Raw genomic sequence first — 14,695 nt, 5'->3', positions numbered from 1 at the left:
CGTTTTTTTTTCTCTCAAAATTTTACCCATAAAGGAGGACAACTACTAATCGTATGTAAAAATACAGCACAGCGGGAACCCATCAACACCCATAGTGTGATCCACTCCCTAGAAAACCGTGTTTATGTGTTGATGGTTCGACTTCCAACCAATGGATGGCGCAAGTTGCAAAAAAGTTTTATATCACATGCAGAGTTGAACACTATCAGTCCCGCACTTCCATAATCTATTTGCCCTATAGAAACCTCCGCATCAGCGGGCTCCTTATTCTCTCACGTAAAAACTCCCTAAAATTGGCAAATAGCAAAACTTTCCTATAACACAGTAATCGGATTCACGATTAACGTATAATGCATGAAAAAAAAAAAGAAAGCTACATGAAACCTAGAACGCAATTCTTGGATCTGAAGTATCGAGTCGGTGGAATGACATTAGTGATCGCTATGAAGAGGCACAAAGTGGTGCACTGTTACAGAAAAGGAGCGAGACAGCTCCCAAAATAGACAAGTGACAGATCTGGCTACAATTTGCAAAGGGCACCATTCCTTTCGCGTTCCCTAGCGCATTGCCCGCTCATCGGTTTTGCAGTTCGTAGATATGTGGTGGGCTCAGAAATGTATTTCGTCAGTATATTTTCCTTTCAGCACATCAATAGCGTTCGGCTGATCTCAACTTTTTTGCTTCGGCATTTCAAACTCCGTGCGGAAATTTTCATGGACGATCTGTTCACATGAGTGGCGGTCACATTAAGGCATCTGAAGTGTGCTTTCACAAGAGCGCTAGGCGTATTTTGAGTTTCAGGTCCCGGCGTCCTTCAAGGCCATCCATGATATACGAAAACTGTACCTCCGGTTGCGAGCTGCGCAGAGCGGCCTCCCATCGCTCCTGCGATTTTAGCCCTTATTAGGGCAAGTTTATTAGGTACATGTGCGTGAAATGCGCCCTGGCATGTGCTTGCGGGCATAATACACATTTCGGAAATTTTTCCCCTCCGCAGACTAGGAAAGGGACACTTCTACCGTGGAAGGGAATAACATGGTTACAGTGGCTAGAATGCTGTAACATGGTGGCGTTTTGTGAGGAGGGTATAGATTTTGTGGGTGCATGAATAATATAGGTGAGGAGGTGATCCCTCGCTCCGCGGAATGAGAACAGGCCGTCCACTGCCCTGTTGACGAGAGCTCGGGCTTGTTTGTGGCCGGCTGTCCGCTGTGCGCTGGAACACAAATGAAGGTGATGTGGTGATTGGTAGAGGGAGCAGACTGCAAGATGCTATGCGGCTGGGGTGTGGATTATTCTTTTTGAAAAATTGGAGATAGCTATTTTTGAATCGGAGAAAATATATTTTGAGGAGGAGTGAGTAATCGAAAAGGGCTATTGCTACCTCTTCCCATTGTCCGTCACCGCACAGCCACGAATGCGCACTGCTGAGGGTATTCAGCTGCATCTACAAAACTGCAGTGGTGGACAGGGTATAACGCTAACGCTTGTAAGTGCATATTAGCGCGTGTCGGTCGAAATGGTGCTCCGGATGATCGAGTGCTTTTCGAGAGCAGCGAGATCTAAATATTCGCGCCGATGGTTTCGGGAGGAGAATATAGAGCGGTGGTTTGACCAGGGTGACGAATTTGCAGTCGATTTAAAATCTAGTCCCCTGTTTCCGTCTAAGAGAGTCGGTATAGTATCCGCCCACCAAATGTGTCTCCGACCAGCTTCCAGGGTATTATGTACCCCCAACTAAAGAAGTTTGGTGGTGGTTGTGGTTTTGGCCAGAAGAGCCGTTTTGTAGGCCGTTCTGGTAACACTGTTCACCCGCTCGGTCTCTGAGGCGAGTGGTAGAGGTGGGAAAGGGAGAGAATAGGTAGTTCTATACAGGAATGAAGTGGCGCCTGTCCGCCTCTCTCATGCCACAGTGCCGGTCGGAGATGTGTTCAGCTTGTTGCTGCTGTGGATGCAGTTCTATATCGTTACAGTAAGGCGAGCGCGCCCACAACAGAACTCACGAAAACGAAACTTATCGCTGAGGTGTTTTCAATCTTTGCATATTTTCTTAATTATATGGCCCAAAAGACTACTGTCAGACGAAAATTCTGCAAGGCGAAAGTGAGCATCACGAATACATCGTCGGAGCCCACACGCGTTCCGCGTTTTTGCCCGCCCTGCCACCTACCGCAAGCTCAGTTGCCGCACGCGTTATATGAATCTACATAATGAAAGCGGTAGTGGACGGGATGGTGTCTGCTCACTTTCTTAGTAAGCGCGTTCATGTCTGCTGCACTGTGGCATGACGCGCCGCGTGGAGCTGTAGTTAAGTTTTCCGGTCCACAGGCGTCTCGACGAGGGCGATTCATGCGAATGTTAGCACTACCTCGCAGCGCTACATACCCGTGCTGGCGATCAACTGGACGAACACCGGCTGTTTTATGTGACAACTCGATGTTATGCGTATCCAGCTAGAGTGAGAATTGTTTTTATTAATGCGAGCAATGAGAGTTTAGAAGAGCAGCAATATCATAGATTTTCCGATATTTATTCAATACTTCGAATGCAAATCGCGCGGTACGACACAACTCGAGCAACAGATTCCGTCCACAAATTATTCCAAATTTTGAATATCTCCATACTCTTTCATCTTCTGTTGCATTGTTATGAACGGACAGCGTAGGCACAAGGTAAAGCTTCAGCTTCCATTTTCATAATAAATGACCTTGTGGCGCAAAAGTGAGCAAAAACTCGATTCTGCCATAGCAACACCATTTTTCATTTGGCACAATTAGTGCAACAGACCCACCACTGGAAAAATAGTTTAGAAATTGCACTGGTGATGCTAGTTCAGAGATGTTCCTACGGCAGAGCTAATGCTTCAAGCCACCAGAAGTTTACAAAAGTTACATTTATAATCAATTTCAAAGCTTTTCCTTAAGATTTTTCTAGATCAAAACAATGCTGTGGACTATATGGCATACCATAGTGAAGGGCTCCAGGCTAATTTTCCCTACCTGTTTTATGCACCCGTGGAGGCTAACCAAGAGAGTTCTACTTAAGTTGAGGACAACCCAGAGGGCTATGGAACGAAAAATGGTAGGGGTAACGTTAAGAGATAGAAAGCGTGCAGAGTGGGTCAGAGAAATAACTCAAGTTACCGACATTCTAGTGGAAATTAAGGAGAAGAAATGGGCATGGGCAGGACATGTAGTGCGAAGAGAGGATAACCGATGGTCGCTGAGGGTAACAAACTGGATTCCAAGGGAAGGAAAGCGTAGCAGGGGGCGGAAGAAAGTTAGGTGGACGGATGAGATTAAAAAGTTCGCAGGGGTCAAGTGGATGCAGCTAGCGCAGAACCGGGTTAAGTGGAGAAATATGGGAGAGGCCTTCGCCCTGCAGTGGGTATAATCAGGCTGATGATGATGATGTTTTATGCAAATTTCTTGAATATAAACTTGCCATGTCCTCCCTTTTTTTAGCTACCCATCAAGTTAGCATGAGCTTAAAATTGACTAATACAGAACCTTTTCCAGTATGCCTTACACAGTACATTATTAAAGCTCAGAAACAGCTACCAAGTACTCTGATTAGTGCTAGCCACAGGTCAAATAAATAATATGCAGGACAGATAATTACTGTGCAAACCTCTTTATTACACAGTAAAAAAAACAAAAAACAAACAAGGGACTAGCATTATATACAGGAAAAAAAAATCACATTCTTTGGGTGATGTGCAGCAAATCCTACACTGCAGCAGCACTTGTGCCAGCCAATGTACTAACTGCAAAAAAACTTAAAACAGAAGTCAAAGAATACAGGAGCAGCAAACTTTGGAGTATACACATTGCACAGAGAGGAAAGAATGACTTGGGTGGAGGACGGCCACAGACTCGGGCAATGTGAAGGTGATCAGTTATGTTTCAGTTCAACCAGACTTTCCAATAGCAATAGCCGGTTGAAACAGCCGGTTACTTCCCACAAGAGTGAGTGCAGAGATTAGACACACCAAAAGGAGAGAGCCATGCCAATATAAGGTCTCTTCTTTTTGGCAACACCAGCTGTACTAGTTCAAGTAGTGCAGCACCACTGTCCTCGTTTTGCCAGTGCCACACGCCGTCTGCACTTCTCTCCTCGCTTTGTCAAGGTGCAGGACTAGTTCTGCACGAGTTCTCGCCCATCCTACACTCGCTCCAGAGGAGGTGCAGAAAAAAGTGCAGCATGGCGTACGTGCCGTTCGGCCAAGAACAGATGACGCTGCGCATCGTTCTGCAGAACTTTGTAAAGTCCGTCTCGTTCAGAACCCAGATGATTCGATGCCAATGAATCCGCGAATGGATACGTATACAGAGTAGTTGAGCTGCATGCTCGTGATTAGCATTTTGTTGATGGAAGAGCGGAATTATATGTAGTTGTGGCCACATATATGACGTGGTGTGGCCGCGATACAATACCTTCGCGCGCGTTGTCTTATGTAGTATTTCTTTTATCGTGTTGTGTGGCACTGGTCTTGACCTAAGAAGACAGGTAGCTGCGAACAGAAATCAGTTGTGATCGATCGAGTTTCTGTCGTGCCAAGTGTGTGTGCCACACGATAGCGTGCGCAGCGACTCTGCTCAAACTTGTCGCCCACGGAGTACATAGACGTCTGAGAGTCAATGTTACACTGCACAGTGAGGTATGCGAGTCTTTTCAACAGCAATGCTTTTGGACAGAATACCGCGGAATTCCTTGAATTTATGCTACTGAACCAATCAAGATTCTCGTTAGGCAGTCTTACTTAATCTATTACTCGTGGCAACTGCTTAGAAAGTTAATTCTCTCGTAGCCAGAAGCAGGAATGGCATCTTCGCAGTCCGGCTGATATAACGATCATGCAGTCGCGCGTACGTTGGTCAATTGGTCGCAGTCAACGTCACTGTTAATCGTCGTCACTTTTCAATCGAGTGCAGTAGGCCTATGGCAGCTGGCTTCAAAAGTGGAAGCGATCATGTTACAGCACACGATACATGAAATGTATATTGCGCGCACGCGTCTGCTAGGTTACATACTCGTTATGGCAGCTGCCGTCGCACGTCAATGTAAGAACTGGCACTTTTCAGAACTAGTGCCGCCAGTGCAAGCCAAATCGAAGAGACCTATAATCTGCCTGCTTGCCACAAAATATAGAAGAGCATTGAAGCACTAATTCCGTTCAAGTGGTCACCTTCAAGTCGTCTTCAACTGTGCTGCAGAATAAAGCCATCCCAGCCCACAAAATGTCACACTTTCCTTCAGAGTCCATGTGAAAAATCAATGCCTCTCCAGACTAGACAGTAGTATTCCAAAACCAATATGGGAGAAAAAAAGGTAGTAAAAAGCAACATCTAAAGACATTTTCCTTGACATCATTCATATGTGTATAACTTTCCGTCTAAGTCTCCTCAATGGAGAAACAACAAATGCTATACAGTTATCACACAGGCACCATAAACCTACTGGCTAGAGCAAGTCCTCACTTTGGAAACAAAGAATTGTTGTACCATAACAAATCACTACATTTGTTGCACTAAATTCCTTCACACTTAGTTTTTAGCCCCGTAAAAACTTTGTTGCAGCTTAGTAAGAAATAACAAACAATGGCACTATTTTTGTTGCAACAAAATCAAGTGTTCCTCACTCACAGCTGCCCCAAAAACTTGCATCTTCACTAGAGCTGCACCAAGGTTTACATGCTTTGAACAATTGTGGATGTAATAGCAAAACAATGTGCATTGACACTCAAGCAACTATTACATCTTACTTTAAAAAGGCAACAGTGTAAACCTTCAACTCACAGGACATGGGATGTTGGCAGATAGCAAAAAATAAAAATAGAAACCTTCATCTCCCTAAAAACGAAATGCAGACAGTGAATGGCATCTTTGTGCAATTGCCTCTGTCTCATCTCCCATTCCTTGTGTCAATTTCCTATGTACAAGATTTGTATGTATATATATATATACATGTATATATATTCTAGGTGTCCCAGCTAGATATAACCAAGGTTTTAAAGAATACGGTGAGCCTGAGCCCAATGAGACTGATTCAGAGCTGTTTAGTCACCTATGCTAAAAAGCATTTTTCTTTGTTTAGCAAGGTTAACTAATTAGTGAAGAATAATCATTTCTTTATTACCTTGAAGAAAAGAGTCAATACAAAAGTTGCATGTCGCCTTGAAAAACGGCTGGTTACATTATTTCCATCAAGCTACGACTTATACAGGCCTTCGAAACATGTCATGTGACCAGTTATTATTTTAAATCATTATTAGCCAAGTGAGTACACTCAGCTTCATCAGAAAGAGCAGTGTAGAGAAAAGCAGATTTTGTTATCTTGGGTGCGTTAAAGTGGTGCCGCTATCGTGCTAGCAGTTTTTTTTTATTGCACCAGGTGTCGCTTTCAGCTGGTAAAAAAAAAAAAAAAGAAAAAAGCTTTAAGTTAACACTAGCTTGATAAAAACAATATAGCTAGCTATTTTTCGAGATCTACAACTTTTGCATTGACACTTTTTCTCTCAAGCCAACATCTTAGTTGGTTTGACTGTGCTAGGGCTCACCATATTTATTTAATACCTTGGCTACATTTAGCTCGGACACCCGGTATATATATGTGTATATTACAATGCCCTAAAGGAGCTGTACATTTGTCAGCAGCTCAGCAGAAGTGTAAAGCCTCTGTGGATAAGGCCATCTCTTGGAGATGAACAATGTAACGCCTGCTAAACCAGCAGCATATAATAGTGCAGTGCCCACAGAGAAGAGCATGTCCCTCATTAAATTGACATTATACTAGCAAGTGCTTGTCCGACATATACACAGGCCCATACAACTCGTATAAAAGCTCAAATAAGCTAAAACGTTACAATGAAGACAATGCCTTTCTTCTGGCTTATGAACTAAAAGATGTTTATACCTAAAGCAATGGCAAACAGGTATATAATAAGAGACCAAAACTAATATTAACACACAGTCTTGTTTGCATGCATCTCTTCTCTATTTTACATTCTTGAAGGCATGTGCCACCCAATACATAAAATAGACATAAAATTGAAAGCTATGTTACAGCACTGTATCCCTCAAGTGAAAATAATCTTTCAGGTATGATCAATATTGCACAAACAAAAACTGCACAACAAATCTCCTAAAGAAGCATCCTTGGGTAAAACTACCAGCGGGACAGACAGAGCAGAGAAACAATTCTAAAAATAAACTGTACAAGGATACGTTACCGTGGCCTCACAATGCACTTATGACATGTGCCACACGACCCATTGGCCTCAAATTTTCACTTCCTCAGGAAGGCTACGAGATTTCACAAGAGAACAATAAAGATGCCAAAGGACAAGACTCTGGCTTGGCCGGATACTTCATTGACATATGTTTTGTGCCTTGCTCCCTATGCTGACAACCAAGGAGTACCACTGCACATAAAAAAAAAAAAAAGGAACGAAGCCCCACAGCAGAGGGACTTCAGTTGGCGTCAACCGGCGGTGGCTGTTCCGGGATAAGCGAAGTGAAGAAAGTGGCCACAAATGTCCAGGCTGTTGTCATGGGTGACACCGGGGGTTCTGGTGGTGGTGGTGGGGCCGCTGGTGCTACAATTCCATTGTCATCTTGGTCCATTGCCTCTTCTAGCTGCTGTGGTCCAGCCTCTCCCTGCACCAAGATATACAGAACTGAGTACTCAAAAAGAAATGCTCGCAGGTTATGGAAGCACCCCAAATATTTCCCAACTTCTGCAACAGGTAAACAAAAATAGACACTTCATTATTGGAAAAGTGAAAAATCATGGAACAGCCGATTTTTGGAAGATTATATTGTTACGGACGACAAGGAAGAAGAAGCGGGCAGTGGCGCGGGCAGGAGCGCTCGCGCTAGGCCCGCCGCGAACATTCATTAAACGTCATCTACCATCGCCATCGGTCATGTTCTGTCTCCTGTCTTCATCGGCTTGCCGCTTCGTAACATTTGGTTGGAGGTGCGGCGTACGACATCCCCATCCTCGCCTTGGAGCATCGAGGCCATCTTCAAGCCGGGACCATCACCGAGGGCCCAGGGACATCGCCGAGCAGCTTCGCCCCAGCCCTTCAAGCCCAGACCTGAACAACTACCACCGCCCAGCCCCCAGCCCGGACCTGAAGACAAGGAGAACAGACCAATCAGAACCGAGATGAAGGGCCCGAAAGACCCAAATGACCCGAAGGAACCGATGGACACGAACACGCAACCACCGCCCAAGCTGCCCGACGTGACCTCGAGCCATCGGTCCCATGGACTCTGGTGACGGATGGTTGACAGCTCCAAGGGAGGCGGATCACCCACGCATCAGACATCGTACCGGCAAGCCGTTCTATTCTTCCTTCTTCCTCTTCTTCTTCTTCAAGCATCCAGACACGCCCATCATCACGCCATAAAATCATTAACATCGCTAAACTTCCTTGTCCACGATCGGGACGATCGCTCGGTGGCCCCGGGTCATGTTACGGACGACAAGGAAGAAGAAACGGGCAGTGGCGCGGGCAGGAGCGCTCGCGCTAGGCCCACCGCGAACATTCATTAAACGTCATCTACCATCGCCATCGGTCATGTTCTGTCTCCTGTCTTCATCGGCTTGCCGCTTCGTAACAATATATTCCAGTGGTACGTTTTATCCTGCTCTTTTGTGGAAAACCAGTTTCCTCCTCCTTCACCATGGCCAATCACCACCACCCAACACCACCTACACTAACTTGCACCACCACAGTGAACATCGTGGCAGCGCCGGCTGGGAGAGGAGGTAATTACCTCCCCTTGGGGGGAAGAAGAACCTGCAATGGATATGCCACCAAGAGGTCTACACGATTTCCCGTGAGAAAACGACAGGGAGCTTCTGGATCCAGCCGGTAATGCAAGCGGTCTCCCGCCACCTCTCCCGGCAAATGCCGGGGAGTAGCAGGCACGTAGTACATGGCGCACACAGGAGGACCCGTCGTGCACGACCGTCCGTCTTCTGGTATCTTCTGGTTCCCAACAGCGAAGAGACCGGTAAATACCGCAAGATCTCGCACCTCCCATTGCAGATGCCGTGGTATGGCTTTGTACAAAGAATGTGGTGCACACGGGAGATCCCGGCTGCCATAGTCCCGGCGCATGCAAATGTCCGCAGTCAAAGTTGCACCCCCCATTCCCCAGCTAGTGAGTCAGAAGTCCTTCTTACATAGCCTTGCCCTTCCAAGAAAAACATTATGTATAGCTATAACAAAACAGAACTGCGCGAAGGCAACGCAGTTCTTCGCACAGTTCTGTTTTGTTATAACCATGAATCGACTAGCCCAACATCACGTCTTACCCGATGTATAGCTAGCTGGCATGCCCTGTATTATTTGCAAGTGCAATAAATAGCATTGGAGAATTAACACTGTATCGTCCTAGTCCCTTTGTTCCCTCTGCGGATCGCTAGCGAGGACGCTGCATCCACGGAGTGGAAGACTGCCCCCCCTCATACCGCCACACTTTCCGTAACTATCAATGCTGAACTCGTTGTAGAAATACTGGAAATTAATTATATAACAAGTGGCTGCAGCTGTGGAGCCGCAAGCAAGTTCCGAAAATGCCCATGCTTTGCGGTACCACCGTTCCTCTCCTGCCGAACAGAGCACCGCCATCTTGGTCCTGTTTTGTTTGCGAATTGCGCTTTCTTTTACCACCTTGCCAGCAGCGACGGCGGAGTGGTCAAGGCGTGGCTTAAGGAAAATAAAACCGCAGCAGGCACAGGACAGAGGGAGGAGACAACACAGGGCAGTACTGGAAACTGAAAAGTTTATTGAAAAAACAAGGGCTTTTAAAAACAGATAGCATATGTGACCTTATAATCAGGTAAAGTAGAAAGAAACATGAAAACCAAACAAGACCCTCAGTGAAACTTAAAAGACAACAATCATATGTGGAAGTTGATAAAAGTGTGATAGCAAACAGGATCTGTAAAAAAAAAATCGTTACAAAGGAATCTGAACCATCGGCAATAGCACATGAAGGAAAAGATAATCTCTGCATGAGATGAGCATAAAAAGGAAACCAAAACAAAAGGTTCCAAAATTTAAAAGACCGATAACCACGGTAGAAAGTGGGTGGATGCATGCATATATATATGCATCCACTTCCTCCCGTGGTTGTCGGTCGTTTAAGTTTTGGAACCTTTTGTTTAATGATCGATTATCGGTGGTATATTGGATACGACGATAGCTTTACTGCCGCCTGGCAGATGTTAACCGTGAAATTTTGTCGGAATGTTTGGTAAAAAATAAAATACTAAGAAGAAGATGATGTGAAAACTTGACATAGGCGGCAAAAATGGACAGGTGTGGAGAGGTCCACAAGGGCCATTACATGTGGTCAGGAAATGAGCACTATCATCATCACAATCGCTGCCTGTCGCTGCGCAAAGGTTGTGGTCGTATCGCCATCACCAATGGTGCGTGGTGGGACAGAGAAGTGGCTGCAGCTATAAACACTGAAAAGAAGTCATGCATGGAATACAAACAAGCCCTACGAAATGGAACTCAAGCAGCACAGGCAGGAAGCTTATGGAAAAAGTACCGAGTCGACAATCGAGCAGCTGCATTGATGGTGCAAAGAAAACTCAAGCACAGCAGCCAAAAATTCCTACAAGACAAGAAGTGGGAAGAGATGGCCACTAGAAGTTCTGGCAACAAATAAATTCAGAGTATGCACAGCCAGAAGAAAGACAGGTCAGCTTACTAGACCCAGACGCCAGACAGATGTATGACGGAGAGGCATGCCTGGACTAAGTCATGAATTATGTAGCACAGAAGCTATTCTAAGTAAACATACAGGAACAAAAAAACTAGTGTTAATACAACAACAGGGACGGGATGCCTGCAGTGAGCTGGAGAGAGCAATAAAACGCATGAATGGCCAGACTGCAGCGGGATTAGATGGGATCCCTGCACAGCTCTTGAAGAAAATGGGCCCTAAGACACGTGACCTCCTCAGAGAAGTCCTCAGTGAAATCATGGCATTGGGTGACATACCACACGGTTCGAAATGCTTGTGAATACGAATTATCCATAAAAAAAGACAAGAGCAGGCAGTTAGTGAAGAACTATCGCCCAATCGCAGTGACATCAGTGGTATACAGATTATTTGCCCATTGTCTGTGTGCATGGCTAAGCTAATAGGCTGAAAATGAAAGTGTACTAGGTGAACTGCAAAATGGCTTCAGGAGGGGCGGAACTGGATGATAACCTGTTCATCGTCACGCAGGTACTGGAGATTGCTGTAAAAGAAAACAGGCCACTAATCCTGTGTTTTTTTTTTTTTTGGGTGTGTTGCAGGCGTACGGCTCAACTGAATATGCCATTCTTTGGGAAAATCTGAGGAGTATTGGTTTACCAGACAAACAATTAAAACTTCTGAAAGACATACTATATGCAGACAGCAAAGCAGTGGTACAGGGGACAGCACTAAGTCAAAGCCTGCATCTGTTAACAGAGGGCTCAAGCAAGAATGTCCCATGTCACCACTCCTACTTATGATGCTCATAGCAGGCATGACGAGAAGATTAGAAACCTGTGGACTGGGCTGTCTGACGTATACAGAGGAAGGACACACACACAGGAAAGGTGCCTCCCAGCTTTATTTTACACAGGCAGAATTGCCATCTTGGCCAGCCCCACAGAGGAACTCCAGGATATCCTGCAGATTTGCTCTGAGGAAGGGACCCAACCTGCGTCTGGCTTTCAATTCCGAGAAGTCGGCGATCATGAAGAGTAACAAGGGAAGCTCTGGCGAGGTAGAACCATTACTACAGCTCCAAGGCCAAGCTATACTGTGGACCAACAGCTATATCTATCTTGGTGCGACCATTATCGGTGACCGGAACTACCTCCGGACATAAGAGGATAAGCTGCGCCTGAAGGCAGTGAGGAAATGAGCATACGTTACTTCCAGAATGCTCTGGATGTTTAACCGGTTCGAGGTAGCGAGGGCACTCTGGAAATTAGTGCTGGTACCCAGACTGACCTTTGGCAATGCCGTGCTGTGCATCTTGTCGGTGACTTGACAAGCCCTCGAAACATGTCGGCGCGAAGTGGGGTGGCTGGCAATGGGCGCCAACGAGGGAATCCCAAATGAGGCAATAGAGGGTGACATGGGATTGCTGTCTTTCGAGGCACAAGAGGCCATCGCCAAACCAGCTTTGAGTGCCGACTGAGCACACTACCCGATGGCAGATGGGCCCGGGAAGTGGTGTACGAGTACACGATTCTATGGTACACAAACATCAAATGAAAAATGTGAACACAAAAACTAGGAGGCGCTATGGGGTAAAACAGGTCAAATTTACAGATATCCTAAACCCATGTTGAACAAGAAATTGCGGAAGCAAATCAAAATAGCGGAGAAAAACAGGTGGCGCAGTGCAGCACTGACAAAAACATCACTGGCATTGTACTGCAGCTTCAAGGAGGACAGTAAGAAGGAAAACATATACAAACACTTCCAGGAGTAGTGGCTTCTGTGCCAGGCAAGAAGTGAGATGCTGCGAGCGCAATCACTCTGGGCCAAGTAAGTATACAGAGAGACTCAATGCCCAGTGTCCCAATGCGATAAGGCGGAGGAGACTTTACAGCATGTGGTCATCAACTGCCTCAGGTTGCGGCCCACGCCTATGATAACGCCAGCAACGCAGTCTCGACTGCCACCCACAGCTCCGTAAGACATGGTGACGCCCATGGAGGAGCTTGCAAAGGTGCTGGGACTGGGGTGCATGGCCGACGTGAATGTGGTGGAAACGACAAAACGCCGCCTTGGAAGCGTGGCGGCCAACTCACCAACAAGAACAGTTGTAATTAAGGCCCCGAGAATGCTTTCTCCCATTTTTTTTTTTTTTTTTTTTTCTGAGGCCACTGCACTGATGCGGAGAAGGCTCGCCTTGCTGATAACAGCACCAACCTCATTGTGATACCTGGCTGTATGACGTCCATGCTACAGCCACTCGACGTGCCTGAACAAGCCATTCAAGGCACATGTGAAGTGGCTATATGCTTAGTGGATGGCTGACAGCCTTTACACCCTCACACAGATGGGACGCGTGCAAAGGTGCGATATTCCACTGCTCTGCCAGTGGATCATGGACACATGGAAAGAGATACCAGCCGAATTGGTGTGTGAGATTTAAAAAAAATGCGCCATCAGTAACAGCTTGGATGATTCTGAGGACTACGTCTTTGAGAGTGGCGATGAAACCTTGGATGGTAGCAGTGAGAGCGGCGACGATTGAGAATCAGATAACCAGTGATTTTGTGACTGTTGTTTGAATAAATGCTCTGAAAATGAAATGATCACCGAGTGTGCAGTCGCATCTTTCTAGTGTTTTTTTTTTTTTCTTTCCAGGTAAACATGCGGGTTATATGCGAAGACTTTTTCTCCCCCACGTAGAGTTCAAAGTTAGGGTTGCGGGTCATATGCATGGGCGGATTATATGCGAGTAAATACGGTACATGGTGTTCCATGGACTCGAAGTCTTGAAAACCAAAATAGCTTGTTACAAGAAGAATGCTTTTACGTCACAGTTTGTGATGTCGAGGTTTAACTGTATCCAGTGCCGACTGTATTGCAATACCTGCAGCGACTGTCATGACGAGCTAGAGTCACAGAATGTACCAATATTATATTGCTGGTTCCAAGGTTGCCTTTTAGCGCTAGCTGTTACTACCAATAACAAAGTCAATAGCAAAAGAAAAGAGCCTTTAGTTCAGGCATTTGACAGTTTTCGTTTCTTTATATAGTAAAAGCTCGTTAATTCGAACTTCACGGGACCGGGAAAAAAGTTTGAATTATCGAATGGACTCGAAAAAAACTGGCAAGAACCATTTGTATTACAGTAAATGTACCATATTTAGTCGCGTATCGAACTCGCTCGCATAATGAACTCACCCAGCCCCGATTTGTGCCTACGAATCTAAAAAAAAAAAAAAAAAGGGGCAAAACGAAGGCGTCAGTTGTTAACGCATCCCTCCGTTTTCGCGGGTCCACAACACATTTCTTGGCAGTGCGCCAAGATGCTGTGCAGCGATAGATAACGGTGTGTTTTTTTACTTTCGGTCCAGCAGGGGGGAGGGGGGGGAAGCGAACTTGGCAAAGTGCCAGCGCTTGTCCGGTTGTTCAAGCCTCCTTTTCAGTATGTTCGCTTTATCATGCTATGAGCAACTGGGGAGGGCACGTCTACTGCCACTCCAATCATGGGAACAGCAATATCAGCAAGCGGCTTTTGTAGCGAACGATGCTAAAAGCCAGTATTATGATCGCGGCTGACTCGCCTGCTTCTATTCACAACTAATGGGTAGAAGGATGGATGGCTATCGCAAAGAAAAAAAAAAAAAGGTTTAACCCATAGTGCCTGATTACAGCCTTTCATGGGTTTTGGCTGGGGCCGTGCCAACAGTACTTATATTCCTATTTCAAAATTAACAAGGTTGGAATTAACGAGTATTTAGTTGCGAGTTACGGAGGTTGCGCAGAAAAGAGAGCAGGCAGCCGCCGTCGCGGCCATGCACTGACCTTGCCGCGGCCGCCGTCCCCTCCTTCCAACGCTGCCGGCCGCCACGCCGGCCATGGTTTTACCTGGTTCCATCTGATCCATCTTCTGTCCCTGGTTTGGACATGCGCAGCCTCTAAATGTGCCTTCCAATCGC

General features: G+C 46.0%; 1 protein-coding gene across 1 annotated transcript in view; it reads right to left on the bottom strand.

Moving 5' to 3' along the window:
• Positions 1-6,410: 6,410 nt before the first annotated feature.
• Positions 6,411-14,695, bottom strand: part of Herp (Homocysteine-induced endoplasmic reticulum protein) — a 52,137-nt gene continuing 43,852 nt past the window's right edge. The window contains exon 10 of the mRNA XM_084589157.1: positions 6,411-7,658. Within this exon, the coding sequence (XP_084445283.1) occupies positions 7,473-7,658 (186 nt within the window). The 3' untranslated portion in view covers positions 6,411-7,472. The remainder of the gene's footprint in view (positions 7,659-14,695) is intronic.

Source organism: Amblyomma maculatum, chromosome 1 (genome assembly GCF_055883805.1).
Source record: "Amblyomma maculatum isolate TAMU_Amacu chromosome 1, ASM5588380v1, whole genome shotgun sequence".
NCBI classification, from domain to species: Eukaryota; Metazoa; Arthropoda; class Arachnida; order Ixodida; family Ixodidae; genus Amblyomma; species Amblyomma maculatum.
This window is presented reverse-complemented; position numbering and strand designations above follow the sequence as displayed.